Genomic DNA, 19,299 nt, shown 5'->3' with positions numbered 1-19,299 from the left:
GCATTTTGGATGGAGTCTCTGGAAGAGAACCTTAGTTCAGCTACGCTGGACGACATTACGGACAGGTTTAGAGTCCTTAAACTAGCTAATTCATTCATTTCGGAGGCCGTAGTACATTTAACCAAACTTACGGCTAAGAACTCAGGATTCGCCATTCAGGCACGTAGGGCGCTGTGGCTAAAATCCTGGTCAGCTGATGTAACTTCTAAGTCCAAATTACTTAATATACCTTTCAAAGGGCAAACTTTATTTGGGCCCGGTTTGAAAGAAATTATCGCTGACATTACAGGAGGTAAGGGCCACGCCCTGCCTCAAGACAAAGCCAAAGCTAAGGCTAGACAGTCTAATTTTCGTCCCTTTCGGAATTTCAAAGCAGGAGCAGCACCAACTTCCACTGCTCCAAAACAGGAAGGAGCCGTTGCTCGTTACAGACAAGGCTGGAAACCTAACCAGTCCTGGAACAAGGGCAAGCAGGCCAGGAAACCTGCTGCTGCCCCTAAGACAGCATGAATCGAGGGCCCCCGATCCGGGACCGGATCTAGTGGGGGGCAGACTCTCTCTCTTCGCCCAGGCTTGGACAAGAGATGTTCAGGATCCCTGGGCGCTAGAGATCATATCTCAGGGATACCTTCTAGACTTCAAATTCTCTCCCCCAAGAGGTAGATTTCATCTGTCAAGGTTGTCAACAAACCAGATAAAGAAAGAAGCGTTTCTACGCTGTGTACAAGATCTGTTATTAATGGGAGTGATCCATCCGGTTCCGCGGTCGGAACAAGGACAAGGGTTTTACTCAAACCTGTTTGTGGTTCCCAAAAAAGAGGGAACTTTCAGGCCAATCTTGGATTTAAAGATCCTAAACAAATTCCTAAGAGTTCCATCGTTCAAAATGGAAACTATTCGGACAATCTTACCCATGATCCAAAAGGGTCAGTACATGACCACAGTGGATTTAAAGGATGCTTACCTTCACATACCGATTCACAAAGATCATTACCGGTATCTAAGGTTTGCCTTCTTAGACAGGCATTACCAGTTTGTAGCTCTTCCATTCGGATTGGCTACGGCTCCAAGAATCTTCACAAAGGTTCTGGGTGCTCTTCTGGCGGTACTAAGACCGCGAGGAATTTCGGTAGCTCCGTACCTAGACGACATTCTGATACAAGCTTCAAGCTTTCAAACTGCCAAGTCTCATACAGAGTTAGTTCTGGCATTTCTAAGGTCGCATGGATGGAAAGTGAACGAAAAGAAGAGTTCTCTCTTTCCTCTCACAAGAGTTCCATTCTTGGGGACTCGTATAGATTCTGTAGAAATGAAGATTTATCTGACAGAAGACAGATTAACAAAGCTTCTAAATGCATGCCGTGTCCTTCATTCCATTCAACTCCCGTCAGTAGCTCAATGCATGGAGGTGATCGGCTTAATGGTAGCAGCAATGGACATAGTTCCCTTTGCACGTCTACATCTCAGACCGCTGCAATTGTGCATGCTGAGTCAGTGGAATGGGGATTACTCAGACTTGTCCCCTACTCTGAATCTGGATCAAGAGACCAGAAACTCTCTTCTATGGTGGCTTTCTCGGCCACATCTGTCCAGGGGGATGCCATTCAGCAGGCCGGACTGGACAATTGTAACAACAGACGCCAGCCTACTAGGTTGGGGCGCTGTCTGGAATTCTCTGAAGGCTCAGGGACAATGGAATCAGGAGGAAAGTCTCCTACCAATAAACATTCTGGAATTGAGAGCAGTTCTCAATGCCCTTCTGGCTTGGCCCCAGTTAAAAACTCGGGGGTTCATCAGGTTTCAGTCGGACAACATCACGACTGTAGTTTACATCAACCATCAAGGAGGGACAAGAAGCTCCCTAGCAATGATGGAAGTATCAAAGATAATTCGCTGGGCAGAGTCTCACTCTTGCCACCTGTCAGCAATCCACATCCCGGGAGTGGAGAACTGGGAGGCGGATTTCTTGAGTCGCCAGACTTTTCATCCGGGGGAGTGGGAACTTCATCCGGAGGTCTTTGCCCAAATACTTCGACGTTGGGGCAAACCAGAGATAGATCTCATGGCGTCTCGCCAGAACCCCAAACTTCCTCGCTACGGGTCCAGATCCAGGGATCCGGGAGCGGTTCTGATAGATGCTTTGACAGCACCTTGGAACTTCGGGATGGCTTATGTGTTTCCACCCTTCCCGCTGCTTCCTCGATTGATTGCCAAGATCAAACAGGAGAGAGCATCAGTGATTCTAATAGCGCCTGCGTGGCCACGCAGGACTTGGTATGCAGATCTAGTGGACATGTCATCCTGTCCGCCTTGGTCTCTACCTCTAAGACAGGACCTTCTGATACAGGGTCCATTCAAACATCAAAATCTAACTTCTCTGAAGCTGACTGCTTGGAAATTGAACGCTTGATTTTATCAAAACGTGGTTTTTCTGAGTCGGTTATTGATACCCTGATACAGGCTAGGAAGCCTGTTACCAGAAGGATTTACCATAAGATATGGCGTAAATACCTATACTGGTGCGAATCCAAAGGTTACTCCTGGAGTAAGGTTAGGATTCCTAGGATATTGTCCTTTCTACAAGAAGGTTTAGAAAAGGGTTTATCGGCTAGTTCATTAAAGGGACAGATCTCAGCTCTGTCCATCTTGTTGCACAGGCGTCTGTCAGAAAATCCAGACGTCCAGGCCTTTTGTCAGGCTTTAGCTAGAATCAAGCCTGTGTTTAAAACTGTTGCTCCGCCATGGAGTTTAAACCTTGTTCTTAACGTTCTACAAGGAGTTCCGTTTGAACCCCTTCATTCCATTGATATAAAGTTGTTATCTTGGAAAGTGTTATTTTTAATGGCTATTTCTTCGGCTCGGAGAGTCTCTGAGTTATCAGCTTTACATTGTGATTCTCCTTATTTGATTTTTCATTCAGATAAGGTAGTTCTGCGTACTAAACCTGGGTTCTTACCTAAGGTAGTCACTAACAGGAACATCAATCAAGAGATCGTGGTTCCTTCTCTGTGCCCGAATCCTTCTTCAAAGAAGGAACGTCTTCTACACAATCTGGATGTAGTTCGTGCCCTCAAGTTCTACTTGCAGGCAACTAAGGATTTTCGACAAACGTCTTCCCTGTTTGTCGTGTACTCTGGTCAGAGGAGAGGTCATAAGGCTTCGGCTACCTCTCTCTCCTTCTGGCTTCGTAGCATAATTCGTTTAGCCTATGAGACTGCTGGACAGCAGCCTCCTGAAAGAATTACAGCTCATTCTACTAGAGCTGTGGCTTCCACTTGGGCCTTTAAGAATGAGGCCTCTGTTGAACAGATTTGCAAGGCTGCAACTTGGTCTTCGCTTCATACTTTTTCCAAATTTTACAAATTTGACACTTTTGCTTCTTCGGAGGCTATTTTTGGGAGAAAGGTTCTTCAGGCAGTGGTTCCTTCTGTATAATGAGCCTGCCTATCCCTCCCGTCATCCGTGTACTTTTGCTTTGGTATTGGTATCCCAGAAGTAATGATGACCCGTGGACTGATCACACATAACAGAAGAAAACATAATTTATGCTTACCTGATAAATTCCTTTCTTCTGTTGTGTGATCAGTCCACGGCCCGCCCTGTTTTTTAAGGCAGGTAGATATTTTTTAAATTATACTCCAGTCACCACTTCACCCTTGGTTTCTCCTTTCTCGTTGATTCTTGGTCGAATGACTGGGAGTGACGTAGAGGGGAGGAGCTATATGCAGCTCTGCTGGGTGAATCCTCTTGCATTTCCTGTTGGGGAGGAGTTATATCCCAGAAGTAATGATGACCCGTGGACTGATCACACAACAGAAGAAAGGAATTTATCAGGTAAGCATAAATTATGTTTTTTTATTGGTGGATGAATTTATCCACCAATCAGCAAGGACAACCCAGGTTGTTCACCAAAAATGGGCCGGCATCTAAACTTACATTTCAAATAAAGATACCAAGAGAATTAAGAAAATTTGATAATAGGAGTAAATTAGAAAGTTGCTTAAAATTTCATGCTCAATCTGAATCACGAAAGAAAAATTTTGGTTACAGTGTCCCTTTAACAGTTATTTAAAAAAGAAATCGCAATTGCGATATTTCATGGCCACAATGGCAATATTCTTTTTTTCCCATATCGTAAAAACCCTACTCTGTAGGTATATACATTTTACTCTCCATGTTTAAATTCCTAAACACAGTCTTACAGGACTTTTACACTTTTCAGTGTAGCAAGAAGATCCTTGAGAGGAAATCTATCTCTTGATGCTGAATTTTTTACCATGTATATTTTTCATTTTTAATAATATTTTATTGAGAATTTTAGCATAACAATATATAGAGTCTGTCCATTCACAACAAAAAGAAAAAAGAACATATGTGGGTTTCAACAAAACCTTCACAAGTAGTAGGTACAGAGTAGATATTTTGGTCAATAAATATTAAGTACAAAGAAGAGTATAGTTTAAAAAATAATGTTAGTGGTTGGGAATAAGATCTCACATTTATCACGGTCAAACAAGCATACTTAGATGCTCTACATATCAATGCCTAAGTAATAAATGGTTGCATGCAGTTCCAACAGGCTACTTGCATCTGTTCAAACCTGTGTATGTATATATATGACACCTGTATGTCAATGACAGTACTCCAGTATACAGGTGTAAAGTGAGTTGCACCCAATTACGGTCTGTGATGTCCAAGAATATCTGTAACACCTTCCCCTGTGTTAGATATGGATCCTTAATGTGTTGCTATGCTGTATGTAATAAAGTCTCATCAAAACATGTTAAACGTATTACTCACGGTTCCCCCTTCCGGGTTCAAGTGGCTGTGGGGCGGATCAAAGGAAACAAAAAATGCGATCTCCAATTCCACTTGCAACAAGTCCTCCTGTGGATTAGACTTTGTATGCTGGGATCATATCCTCCTTACTCCGCCACACACATTCGCTTTCCAGCTAACACGTGGCTCCCACAGGCCTCTGATTAAAGCAGGATCCTCCTGGAAAAACAGTCCAATTGACCGTTCCCCTGCAGGTCCCTATAGCCCGCACGTGCTCACTTCTGGCCAAATAGGATATTCACAGAAACAATTAAGGAGCAATGAGCAGGCTTAGGGTTAAAAATTAATACATTTTATTTCAATTATCGTTAAAAAACGAACGGGTTACAAACAACTCTGGTAAAAACACGAAGATGGGTTACAAGAAACTAGTGCATAGGCTGACATGTTTCGGTGTTAAGCCGTACCCTAAGCCTTGTGTAAAAAATTCCACACATAAAGCATTAAAAACAATTTCCAGTGGGCTGATTGGTCAAGAGTCACACACCTCCAATGGCAAAGACCAATCAGTAGCCCCTATTTACAATTTTCCCTCCTCCCCAATAGGTGCGCTCAATGACTGGTTTAAGTTGACTAATGTTAAACCTCCCGTAAAATAATAATAATACCAATTATAACGCAAAGCAAATAATTGTCTCATACAAATAGGAAATGTATATAGGAGGTATATGTAAAGAAGGTAGACAAAGGGGCGCTCAACCAGGTTTTATATGGGAACTGCATACATAGCCTAAATAAGCTAATACGCTAATAACCCCATGTATATATGGCAAAGTCTCCATATACCCGATAAGAGTGTCCCAAGGTATACACTGTCCAAACCAGTTAGAATCTCTAGAGAAGTACAGTATTCCTAACAACCCACCTCTAAATATAATATGCCTTCGATGTGTTGCTAACTAAGGCTAGTGGAATCTCCTAATCTAGTACTTATTGGGTGCTGTCGAATAAAGGGCTGGAATTAACAACTAGGGGGCATATATTAAAATGTTTGAGAAGTCACTATCACTAATGTCTCCCGGTTGTTATATCACAATTTTCTAGTCCTATTGTCCCCTGACTTGACCAGAAGGACTCTATCAAATTCATTTTGAAACTTCTCACGTCCTTGTCATGAAACGTCAAAAGATGATTGAGTGGTGAAGTGAGAGTGCCTGCCCTGATGTCTGCTAAATGCTCCTTTATTCTAACCTGTGCCTCCCTTGTGGAGAGACCCACGTATTGGAGTCCACAATGTGTACAGGAGATTACATATACAATGTATGTGGAATGACAGTTTAGACAGGTTTTGATCTGGAATATCTCCCCTGTAACCAAGGAGCTGAAACTGTTACCAGTTTGTGCCTTAGCACAAGCTACACAGGTTAGATGGTTGCAACGATACATCCCATTCAATCTTTCCAGGAGGAATTTTCCCCTGTACTAGTCTTCAATCTAGTGGGAGCCACTATATTTCCCACTGTTTTTCCTCTTTTATATGCAAATCTTATCCCCCCTCCACTACTATTTGGAGGCCATCATCTGCTGAAATTAAGGGGAAATGTTTCTTAATGATTTCATATATTTGGGAATACTGTTGGGAATATTCTGTAATGAAAACAATTTTATCACTGGTGTTACCTCCACTTTTGTTGGTTTGACCTCTGGCCCTATCAAGTAGTTTATTCCTATCAAGTGTTTTCACTGTTCTCCTGGCTTTCAGAATGGTCAATAACCTTTACCCCCTCTCCTTCAGCCTCTCAGTCAGGTCATCTGTTAGATTTTCATACTCAGCCTCTTTCGTGCAATTCCTTTTGAGGCGTATGGATTGACCTTTTGCCACACCATTGAATACTCTCTGTGGGTGGCAACTCGAGGCATGAAGGAGAGAGTTACCCGAGATGGGTTTTTGATAAACCTCAGTTTCTATGCTTTTGTCTGGGATGCCCCTAAGTGTCAGATCCAGGAAATTAATCTCTAATTCATAGGATTCAGATGTAAAACTGATGCCTGCCTCATTGACATTCAGGTAGGTGACAAACTCGGTCATAGTCTCCTCAGTGACCCTCCAAATAAAGAGCAGGTCATCAATAAAATGCCTATACCACAAAATATCCTGTCTGAATGGGGTTTCCAACCAATAGACCTGGGACAGCTCCCACCAACCCATAAACAGGTTGTCAAAGGAGGGGGCAAATTTCGCCCCCATTGCTGTCCCACGTCTCTGGAGGAACAAATCACCATCAAATTTAAAATAGTTGTGGGTAAGTAAAAATTTTGGTGATTCTGATCACATACTCCACAAGAACCTCATCGCCAAACTTTCTGTCCAGAAAGAACTTGGCTGCTTCCAAACCTTTGTCATGGGGTATTGTGGAGTATAGAGAGCGGACATCCACAGTGAGCCACCTATACTCTTGCTTTCAAGTCATATCTGTCAATAAATTGAGGACGTGTTTGGTGTCGAACAGATAGCTCCAAAGATCTCCCACCAAGGGCTGGAGTATGGCATCAAGCCATTCGGATAAGTGCTCCATAAGAGACACAATTCCACTGACAATGGGCCTCCCCTGTAGGTTAAGCAGAGACTTGTGGACTTTGGGAAGATGGTTAAATGTAGAGATAGTAGGATTATCCACTACTAGATACAATCTGGTGTCTTGATCAATAAAACCCGATTCCACCCCATCGTCCACCAGGGAGGCCAATTGTCGCTGGAAGACTCTCGTATGGTTACCATTTAATATTGGTAGTATAATCTTCCTCATTTCTCAGCTGTCTGTGTGCTTCTTTCTTCTGTTAAGTGTGATCAGTCCACGGGTCATCATTACTTCTGGGATATTACTCCTCCCCAACAGGAAGTGCAAGAGGATTCACCCAGCAGAGCTGCATATAGCTCCTCCCCTCTACGTCACTCCCAGTCATTCTCTTGCACCCAACGACTAGATAGGATGTGTGAGAGGACTATGGTGATTATACTTAGTTTTATATCTTCAATCAAAAGTTTGTTATTTTAAAATAGCACCGGAGTGTGTTATTATCTCTCTGGCAGAGTTTGAAGAAGAATCTACCAGAGTTTTTGTTATGATTTTAGCCGGAGTAGTTAAGATCATATTGCTGTTTCTCGGCCATCTGAGGAGAGGTAAACTTCAGATCAGGGGACAGCGGGCAGATGAATCTGCATAGAGGTATGTAGCAGTTTTTATTTTCTGACAATGGAATTGATGAGAAAATCCTGCCATACCGATATAATGTCATGTATGTATACTTTACACTTCAGTATTCTGGGGAATGGTACTTCACTAGAATTACACTGTAAGAAATACATAAAGCTGTTTAATAACTAGAGATTATGTTTAACGTTTTTGCTGGAATGTAAAATCGTTTTCATTTGCTGAGGTACTGAGTGAATAAATGTTTGGGCACTATTTTTCCACTTGGCAGTTGCTTATTCTGTTTTCTGACAGTTTCTGTTCTCCCTCACTGCTGTGTGTGAGGGGGAGGGGCCGTTTTTTGGCACTTTTACTATGCATCAAATATTTCAGTCAGCAACTCATTGTATTCCCTGCATGATCCGGTTCATCTCTACAGAGCTCAGGGGTCTTCAAAACTTATTTTGAGGGAGGTAATTTCTCTCAGCAGAGCTGTGAGAATTATAGTTTGACTGAGATAAAAAACGTTTATTCTGTAATTTGTTTCCTGCTTTCAGAATTTGTTATCTTTGCTAATGGGATTAAACCTTTGCTAAAGTTGTGTTGTTTACAAGGATTGAGGCTATAACTGTTTCAATTTATTAATTTTCAACTGTCATAGATCTTCTGTGCTTCTTAAAGGCACAGCACGTTTTAATATTATTCTAATTGAATTGTATTTCCAAGTTGCAAGTTTATTTGCTAGTGTGTTAAACATGTCTAATTCAGAGGATGATACCTGTGTCATTTGTTGCAATGCCAAAGTGGAGCCCAATAGAAATTTATGTACTAACTGTATTGATGCTACTTTAAATAAAAATCAATCTGTACAAATTGAACAAATTTCACGACTAACTCGCCTCACGTGTCAGTACCTACATCTCCCGCTCAGAGGGAGGTGCGTGATATTGTAGTGCCGAGTACATCTGGGCGGCCATTACAAATCACATTACAGGATATGGCTACTGTTATGACTGAGGTTTTGGCTAAATTACCAGAACTAAGAGGTAAGCGTGATCACTCTGGGGTGAGAACAGAGTGCGCTGATAATATTAGGGCCATGTCAGACACTGCGTCACAGGTGGCAGAACATGAGGACGGAGAACTTCATTCTGTGGGTGACGGTTCTGATCCAAACAGACTGGATTCAGATATTTCAAATTTTAAATTTAAACTGGAAAACCTCCGTGTATTACTAGGGGAGGTGTTAGCGGCTCTGAATGATTGTAACACAGTTGCAATACCAGAGAAAATGTGTAGGTTGGATAAATATTTTGCGGTACCGACGAGTACTGAGGTTTTTCCTATACCTAAGAGACTTACTGAAATTGTTACTAAGGAGTGGGATAGACCCGGTGTGCCGTTCTCACCCCCTCCGATATTTAGAAAAATGTTTCCAATAGACGCCACCACAAGGGACTTATGGCAAACGGTCCCTAAGGTGGAGGGAGCAGTTTCTACCTTAGCTAAGCGTACCACTATCCCGGTGGAGGATAGCTGTGCTTTTTCAGATCCAATGGATAAAAAGTTAGAGGGTTACCTTAAGAAAATGTTTGTTCAACAAGGTTTTATATTGCAACCCCTTGCATGCATTGCGCCGATCACGGCTGCAGCGGCATTCTGGATTGAGTCTCTGGAAGAGAACATTGGTTCAGCTACTCTGGACGACATTATGGACAGGCTTAGAGTCCTTAAACTAGCTAATTCATTCATTTCGGAGGCCGTAGTACATCTTACTAAACTTACGGCGAAGAATTCAGGATTCGCCATTCAGGCACGCAGGGCGCTGTGGCTAAAATCCTGGTCAGCTGATGTTACTTCTAAGTCTAAATTGCTTAATATACCTTTCAAAGGGCAGACCTTATTCGGGCCCGGGTTGAAAGAGATTATCGCTGACATTACAGGAGGTAAAGGCCATGCCCTGCCTCAGGACAAAGCCAAAGCCAAGACTAGACAGTCTAATTTTCGTTCCTTTCGTAATTTCAAAGCAGGAGCAGCATCAACTTCCTCTGCACCAAAACAGGAAGGAGCTGTTGCTCGCTACAGACAAGGCTGGAAACCTAACCAGTCCTGGAACAAGGGCAAGCAGACTAGGAAACCTGCTGCTGCCCCTAAAACAGCATGAATTGAGGGCCCCCGATCCTGGATCGGATCTAGTGGGGGGCAGACTTTCTCTCTTCGCCCAGGCTTGGGCAAGAGATGTTCAGGATCCCTGGGCGCTAGAGATAATATCTCAGGAATACCTTCTGGACTTCAAATTCTCTCCTCCAAGAGAGAGATTTCATCTGTCAAGATTGTCAACAATCCAGACAAAGAAAGAGGCGTTTCTACGCTGCGTACAAGAGCTCTTGTTAATGGGAGTAATCCATCCAGTTCCACGATCAGAACAGGGACAGGGGTTTTACTCAAATCTGTTTGTGGTTCCCAAAAAAGAGGGAACTTTCAGACCAATCCTGGACTTAAAGATCCTAAACAAATTCCTAAGAGTTCCATCGTTCAAGATGGAGACTATTCGGACAATTTTACCTATGATCCAAGAAGGTCAGTACATGACCACTGTAGATTTAAAAGATGCTTACCTTCACATACCGATTCACAAAGATCATTATCGGTACCTAAGGTTTGCCTTCCTAGACAGGCATTACCAGTTTGTGGCTCTTCCATTCGGATTGGCTACAGCTCCAAGAATCTTCACAAAGGTTCTGGGTGCTCTTCTGGCGGTACTAAGACCGCGGGGAATCTCGGTAGCTCCATACATAGACGACATTCTGATACAAGCTTCAAGCTTTCAAACTGCCAAGTCTCATACAGAGTTAGTGCTGGCATTTCTAAGGTCACATGGATGGAAGGTGAACGAAAAGAAAAGTTCACTCGTTCCACTCACAAGAGTTCCCTTCCTGGGGACTCTTATAGATTCTGTAGAAATGAAGATTTACCTGACAGAGGACAGGCTAACAAGACTTCAAAGTGCTTGCCGCACCCTTCATTCCATTCAACACCCGTCAGTGGCTCAATGCATGGAGGTAATCGGCTTAATGGTAGCGGCAATGGACATAGTACCCTTTGCACGCTTACACCTCAGACCACTGCAACTGTGCATGCTAAGTCAGTGGAATGGGGATTACTCAGACTTATCCCCTTCTCTGAATCTGGATCAAGAGACCAGAAATTCTCTTCTATGGTGGCTTTCTCGGCCACATCTGTCCAGGGGGATGCCATTCAGCAGACCAGACTGGACAATTGTAACAACAGACGCCAGCCTTCTAGGTTGGGGTGCCGTCTGGAATTCTCTGAAGGCTCAGGGACAATGGAGTCAGGAGGAGAGTCTCCTGCCAATAAACATTCTGGAATTGAGAGCAGTTCTCAATGCCCTCCTGGCTTGGCCCCAGTTGACAACTCGGGGGTTCATCAGGTTTCAGTCGGACAACATCACGACTGTAGCTTACATCAACCATCAGGGAGGGACAAGAAGCTCCCTAGCTATGATGGAAGTATCAAAGATAATTCGCTGGGCAGAGTCTCACTCTTGCCACCTGTCAGCAATCCACATCCCGGGAGTGGAGAACTGGGAGGCGGATTTCTTAAGTCGTCAGACTTTTCATCCGGGGGAGTGGGAACTTCATCCGGAGGTCTTTGCCCAAATACTTCGACGTTGGGGCAAACCAGAGATAGATCTCATGGCGTCTCGACAGAACGCCAAGCTTCCTTGTTACGGGTCCAGATCCAGGGATCCAGGAGCAGTCCTGATAGATGCTCTGACAGCACCTTGGGACTTCAGGATGGCTTACGTGTTTCCACCCTTCCCGTTGCTTCCTCGATTGATTGCCAGAATCAAACAAGAGAGAGCATCAGTGATTCTAATAGCACCTGCGTGGCCACGCAGGACTTGGTATGCAGACCTGGTGGACATGTCATCCTGTCCACCTTGGTCTCTACCTCTGAAACAGGACCTTCTGATACAGGGTCCCTTCAAACATCAAAATCTAACTTCTCTGAAGCTGACTGCTTGGAAATTGAACGCTTGATTTTATCAAGACGTGGGTTTTCTGAGTCAGTTATTGATACCTTAATACAGGCTAGGAAACCTGTTACCAGAAAGATTTACCATAAGATATGGCGTAAATACCTATATTGGTGTGAATCCAAAGGTTACTCTTGGAGTAAGGTTAGGATTCCTAGGATATTGTCTTTTCTACAAGAAGGTTTAGAAAAGGGTTTATCTGCTAGTTCTTTAAAGGGACAGATCTCAGCTCTGTCCATTCTGTTACACAAACGTCTGTCAGAAGTTCCTGACGTCCAGGCTTTTTGTCAGGCTTTGGCCAGGATTAAGCCTGTGTTTAAAACTGTTGCTCCACCATGGAGTTTAAACCTTGTTCTTAATGTTTTACAGGGCGTTCCGTTTGAGCCCCTTCATTCCATTGATATAAAGTTGTTATCTTGGAAAGTTCTATTTTTAATGGCTATTTCCTCGGCTCGAAGAGTCTCTGAATTATCAGCCTTACATTGTGATTCTCCTTATTTGATTTTTCATTCGGATAAGGTAGTCCTGCGTACTAAACCTGGGTTCTTACCTAAGGTAGTTACTAACAGGAATATCAATCAAGAGATTGTTGTTCCTTCTTTATGCCCAAATCCTTCTTCAAAGAAGGAACGTCTACTGCACAACCTGGATGTAGTCCGTGCTCTAAAATTTTACTTACAGGCAACTAAGGAATTTCGACAAACGTCTTCTCTGTTTGTCATTTACTCTGGGCAGAGGAGAGGTCAAAAAGCTTCCGCTACCTCTCTTTCTTTTTGGCTTCGTAGCATAATTCGTTTAGCTTATGAGACTGCTGGACAGCAGCCTCCTGAAAGAATTACAGCTCATTCTACTAGAGCTGTGGCTTCCACTTGGGCCTTCAAGAATGAGGCCTCTGTTGAACAGATTTGCAAGGCTGCAACTTGGTCTTCGCTTCATACTTTTTCCAAATTTTACAAATTTGACACTTTTGCTTCATCGGAGGCTATTTTTGGGAGAAAGGTTCTTCAGGCAGTGGTTCCTTCTGTATAAAGAGCCTGCCTATCCCTCCCGTCATCCGTGTACTTTTGCTTTGGTATTGGTATCCCAGAAGTAATGATGACCCGTGGACTGATCACACTTAACAGAAGAAAACATAATTTATGCTTACCTGATAAATTCCTTTCTTCTGTAGTGTGATCAGTCCACGGCCCGCCCTGTTTTTAAGGCAGGTAAATATTTTTTAATTTATACTCCAGTCACCACTTCACCCTTGGCTTTTCCTTTCTCGTTGGTCCTTGGTCGAATGACTGGGAGTGACGTAGAGGGGAGGAGCTATATGCAGCTCTGCTGGGTGAATCCTCTTGAACTTCCTGTTGGGGAGGAGTAATATCCCAGAAGTAATGATGACCCGTGGACTGATCACACTACAGAAGAAAGGAATTTATCAGGTAAGCATAAATTATGTTTTTATAAAGTCAACCTTGTCAACTACCACCACAGCTCTGCCCTTATCTGCGGCCCTTATCACTATGTCATTATTTCTAAGGCGATCTAAAGCTTTTTTTTGTGCTCTGGTGAGATTTTGTGTCTTTCCTCTCTCAGTGGTGTATTGTAATTTCCTGAGATCTTCCTCCGCCCTTTTTTGAAATTTCTCCAAGCTTGCTCCTCTACTGGGGTAGAAAACGAGACTTAGACTTCAGAGTGGGAGTTTTTGGTCTCTCAGAACCCTTGAAACGAGTCTCACCTTGGAGGGATTCCAAAACCTGCACATCACAATGTTCCTGAAAATCTAAATGTGAATTCTCCATAGAATCCCCCTGAGGCCATTGACATCCAACAAAGTTCTAAAGATATTGAAGTCGTTTGAAGGTACAAATGTTATGCCCAGACTCAGGCCTTTTCTTTAAAATCAACTATTAATAGAATGAGTTTCAAGGAACAATCTTGTCCATTCCACAATTCAATAAAAGTCTTCTCTTCTGCAACAAATGTGGGGAACTTATTAAGTCTTAATCCCCTAGGTATGATGCCCAACTTATGGTACTTCTGTAGGGTCCTGATGTCCCATTCTAGTTTATAATATTTGACTAGGAGGAACTCCATCTCCTCAAAAAGTGCAATCAAACTGTAATTGTTTTTAGCCGTAGAGAATACTAAATTACAGTCCCAGGTTCCTGAGTCCTTTTCCTGGGCTGTCCGCAGAGAGAAGGGAACTAATGTAACCTCGGTTTCACCCTCTGTCATTTTGCCTGCAAGGGAAAATATTGATATTGGAGACCTGAAAGAGCCTGGCCTCTGGCTCTTAGCTGAATAGCTTTAAAAATAATGTTTGGGAATAAAATCTCACATTTATCACGGTCAAACAAGCATACTTAGATGCTCTAGCAAATCAATGCCTAAGTAATAAATGTTTGCGTGTAGTTCCAACAGGCTACTTGCATCTGTTCAAACCTGTGTATGTAAATATATGACACCTGTATGTCAATGAAAGTACTCTAGTATACAGGTGTAAAGTGTGTTGCACCCAATTACGGTCTGTGATGTCCAAGAATATCTGTAACACCTTCCCCCGTGTTAGATATGGATCGTTAACATTAGTCCACTTAAACCAGTCATTGAGCACACCTATGGGGGGAGGAGGGAACATTGTAAATAGGGGTTACTGATTGGTCTTTGCAATTGGAGGTGTGTGCCTATTGACCAATCAACCCACTGGAAATTGTTTTTAATCCTCTCTGTGTGGAATATTTTACACGAGGCTTAGAGTACGGCTTAACGCCGAAACATGTCAGCCTATGCACTAGTTTCTTGTAACTCATCTTCAAGTTTTTACCAGGGTTATTTGTAACCCGTTCGTTTTTTAACGATAATTGAAATAAAATTTATTAATTTTTAACCCTAAGCTTGCTCGGTGCTCCCTAATTGTTTCTGTGAATACAAAGAAGAGTATACTTAGGAACACTTGAAGTGAACATATAGATAAGAATTCTCCATTTTTTTTATATCATATATGCTCTCCATATTTCACGAGAGGTCACTTTTGAACCCTAAGCAGGCTCATATGTCTGTGAGGAGAGCTAAGAGAATATATAGCAATGATATAGGTATATATTATATCATTAACAGCTTGCATAGGTGACTAACTAGCCGGCCTCATATAGGCCATTTGATATAGGTCAAACTGTTAAGTGATGTTAGTCAATTCAAAGACCCTATAGTGTCTAATAACACCAAGGGGTTATATGTTTTCCAGAGGGTAAGCATCGCTACAAGGTGAACTGATTGACCAGGCTTGTAGTAAACTTTAAAAGGATAGTGTAAGTTGTAGGCTGTCTACACATGTTGCAACCCAAATCAAATGCCAAAACTATCAAACATAGGATACAAATATTTATATAAAGCTGGCGGCTAATGTATGGAAATCCAACATGATATCATAAAGTGTACTTGAAGAGGGGAGCTATAAAGGCCATCCTGACTTGTGTACTCGGGCTTGTGTAATGAAAATAGCTAGATTAGGTATGACCCAAAGAGATGGTGAGAGGTGAGATTAGCTGCGCTTTACTAGTACCCAATACATACATACAATAATGTATTATGTTAGTCATAAACTGATTGTTATGTCACACTAACAGATTTTCAATTTCATGCATTTATAAATTAGCATCAGTGATGACTCCTAGGTAACTTCACGTGTGTGAGCTCAATGTTATCTATATGCACACATGAACTTACACCCTCTAGTGGTGAAAAAAATATAAAAATGCATTCAGATTAGAGGCTGCCTTCAAGGTCTAAGAAATTAGCATATGGGCCTACCTAGGTTTAGCTATCAACTAAGAATACCAAGATAACAAAGCAATATTGGTGGTAAAAGAGTTGTTTAAAATTACATACCCTATCTGTATCATGAAAGTTTATTTTGGACTAGACTGTCCCTTTTCTTCCTAATGGGAAAGAGTCCACAGCCGCATTCATTACTTTTGGAAAAATAAGAACCTGGCCACCAGGAGGAGGCAAAGACACCCCAGGCAAAGGCTTAAATACTCCTCCCACTTCCCTCATCCCCCAGTCATTCTTTGCCTTTCATCCCAGGAGTCTATGGGCTCTAGTGTCATTGTACGACTTTTTAACGCCTTAGCTCCTTTGCAGCATTGGACTTTGGCAAGGGGTGGTCTCTTCCTTGGGTCGGGAAGCCGCCAGCTTTATATAAATATTTGTATCCTATGTTTGATAGTTTTGGCATTTGATTTGGATTGCAATCTGTGTAGACAGCCTACAACTTACACTACCCTTTTAAAGTTTACTACAAGCCTGGTCAATCAGTTCACCTTGTAGCGATGCTTACCCGCTGGAAAACATATAACCCCTTGGTGTTATTAGACACTATAGGGTCTTTGAATAACTCACAAGTTATCACGTTATATGGGTTGATCTGGATATTGCATTATCTCCCTGTAGTCTGGGTTTTTGTATCAGACGGGGTGTTAAGTTCTCGGATATTGTTTGTTTAAACAATTGGGGGCTCGGATCTGTTTTCTCCCTGGTGCTTCCAGTTCCTGAGGCTTAGCTCAGTGTTTTTCCTTTGTGGAGTTGTTGTCAGACTTTTTGGCTCTAGGGCTGGTTCGGGGTTCCCCAGTTCCTGGGAACTTGGGCTATGTCCTTTTACTTGGACTAATTGACCTGGTCACGGTTGGCCAGGTTGTTTGAGTGCTGATGCTCATTGGGCTTCACTTACGCCTTTATGGTTGGTTTCACTTGGTCAGCTTGCTGTGGTAACCTTACGGATTCACTGCTCTGCAGGTGAATGGGTTTGCAGTGTCTCTGCTGCAGCTATTGCACATTGGATGTGTGTTAGCAAGCTAATTCCTTAGGGGACTTCCTTCCAAGTTCATCTGCGTTGTAGATTGATATCTCCTTTAGCCTGTGGCTTTGTGTCTTGTGGGCAGGTGCTCTGCTTTTTTGGCCCCATCCCTTTTCTTAGGGTGGGAGGCTTATTCTCCTTCTTATGGAGGTGTGGTCCCTTTTCTTAAGGATTCTCTTGGATTCAGGAGGTTGGAACTGAGAATTAACCTTTCAGAGAGTGTATTTTTCTCTGGGTTGTTACGTTCCATTTGGAGTCTTGCTGGCTCTGTGTCGAGACTATGGTGGGCCTTTTGTTAGATTCCTTTGTGTCTACGGCCTTGTTGTCTGTTTCTAAGGAGTCGGGTTGGCACCCGTGCTCTGTTGGGGTGGCTGTGGCCATTCTTTCGCTTGTTTTTGAGCTGGTGTTGGGGTTCTTCGGTTCTGTTAATAAACAGATGTGAAAAATAAATGTGGTAGTTTCCGTTCACCCCAATAAACACCTCGATCGTTCAATCGCATGAAGTCACAACAGCAACGGAAATCTCAGCACAATCCTCTACTATGAAACAGGAGTATACTTCTACGCAGATACAGATGAAGACTGAGGAGAAATTAGACATATTTTTTTTTTGGGTAGCGGTTTCCGGCTTGGTGCTCTCAGAATGGGCCGCCTATTGTACCCTCCCGTTTTGGCATTCAGTGTCCTCTCTAGCTTGGGTATGGTTTTCCCAAAATTAATGATGCGGCTGTGGACTCTTTCCCATTAGGAAGAAGATATATATTATGCTTACCGGATAATTTCATTTTCTACAGCCCCCCACCCATTTTTTTAATGTGGGGCGTCTTAGTTATATTCTTCTGGCACCTTTTCATCCTGATATTTCTTCTACTGTTCCTTGTTCCTCGGCAGAATGACTGGGGGATGAGGGAAGTGGGAGGAGTATTTAAGCTTTTGGCTGGGGTGTCTTTGCCTCCTCCTGGTGGCTAGGTTCTTATTTTCCCAAAAGTAATGAATGCGGCTGTGGAAATGAAATTATCAGGTAAGCATAATTTATGTTTTGAAATTGACTATAGCATTTTTGACTAAAGCTTGTAGGAAGTAGATTAGTCATTTAAGATACTGTGTATAGATATTCATTTACTTTTACGTTTTAAAAAAAGTGAATATATATATTTTATTGTAAATCATTTTACTCTTTAATACATTATCATAACAATTTTTTGTTATGGTTTAGAGGCATTATAGAGGATGTTCAAGAAATGAATAGTGGGAGGATCCTAATATTTAGGAAGATAAAATCTGTAAACTGTCAAGTGACATTAACCCCTAAAACTGAACTTTATAAGGTTAATGGCTGCCTAAAATGTTTTATCGGCACCTACATAAATATGGTTTTAAAGAATCCATTGTGTTTTTAATTCATATTCTACATAAGTTATTTCAATTCTTTTCTACATTCTCATTTTTGTTTTTTTAAGTTATACATTATCATTTTATCTAGGTGCAATGAAGGAAGGAGGTGCAGGAGCACTTGATGAAGACGACTTTGTAAAGGCTTTTACAGATGTTCCCTCTGTACAGGTAACATATTTATTATTTATATATTTATAACACAAACACATTTAATATAAAATTATTATGTTTATGGATTTTGGAAGGATATTGTAAATAGTGTGTGTGTGTGTGTATGTATGTGTATGTATATGTATATATGTATATGTATATATATATATATATATATATATATATATATATATATATATATATATATATATATATATATATATATATATACACATACATACATACATATATACATACATCCACACGCTAGTGCAAAAGTTTGGAGTCAAATAGAAATGTCCTTGTTTTCGAAAGAAAAGCAAATTTTTTGTCCATTAAAATAACATCAAATTGATCATAAATACAGTGTAATCGTTGTTAATGTTGTAAATTACTAGTTTAACTTGAAATGGCTGATTTTTAATGGAATATCTACATAGGCACATTATTAGCAAACATCTTTCCTGCTTTCCAAAGGCACGCTATGTTTGCTGATACAAGTTTATCATTTAAAAAGGCTAATTGATAATTAGAAAACCTTTTGCAATTATGTTAGCACAGCTGAAAACTGTTGTGCTGATTAATGATGCGCTTAAACTGGTCTTCATTAGATTAAAGGGACAGTCAAGTCCTTTCATGATTCAAATAGGGCGTGCAATTTTAAACAACTTTCCAATTTACTTTTATTACCAATTTTGCTTTGTTCTCTTAGTTCATGTGTTTCGTATAGATAACAGTGAGCTCATGCACATGAATTTACAGAGAAGTGAGCACTGATTGGCTAAAATGCAAGTCTGTCTAAAGTACTGAGATAAGGGGGCAGTCTGCAGATGCTTAGAAACAAGGTAATCACAGAGGTAAAACTTGTATTATTAGGTGGC

The 19,299-nt window shown here is 41.7% G+C and overlaps 1 protein-coding gene across 1 annotated transcript in view; it reads left to right on the top strand.

Moving 5' to 3' along the window:
* Nucleotides 1-19,299, top strand: part of LOC128661553 (CLIP-associating protein 2-like) — an 898,219-nt gene that overhangs the window by 66,050 nt on the left and 812,870 nt on the right. The window contains exon 3 of the mRNA XM_053715796.1: nucleotides 18,357-18,436. Coding sequence (XP_053571771.1) covers nucleotides 18,357-18,436 — 80 coding nt within the window. The remainder of the gene's footprint in view (nucleotides 1-18,356; nucleotides 18,437-19,299) is intronic.

Source organism: Bombina bombina, chromosome 5 (assembly GCF_027579735.1).
Source record: "Bombina bombina isolate aBomBom1 chromosome 5, aBomBom1.pri, whole genome shotgun sequence".
Lineage (NCBI taxonomy): Eukaryota > Metazoa > Chordata > Amphibia > Anura > Bombinatoridae > Bombina > Bombina bombina.
This window is presented reverse-complemented; position numbering and strand designations above follow the sequence as displayed.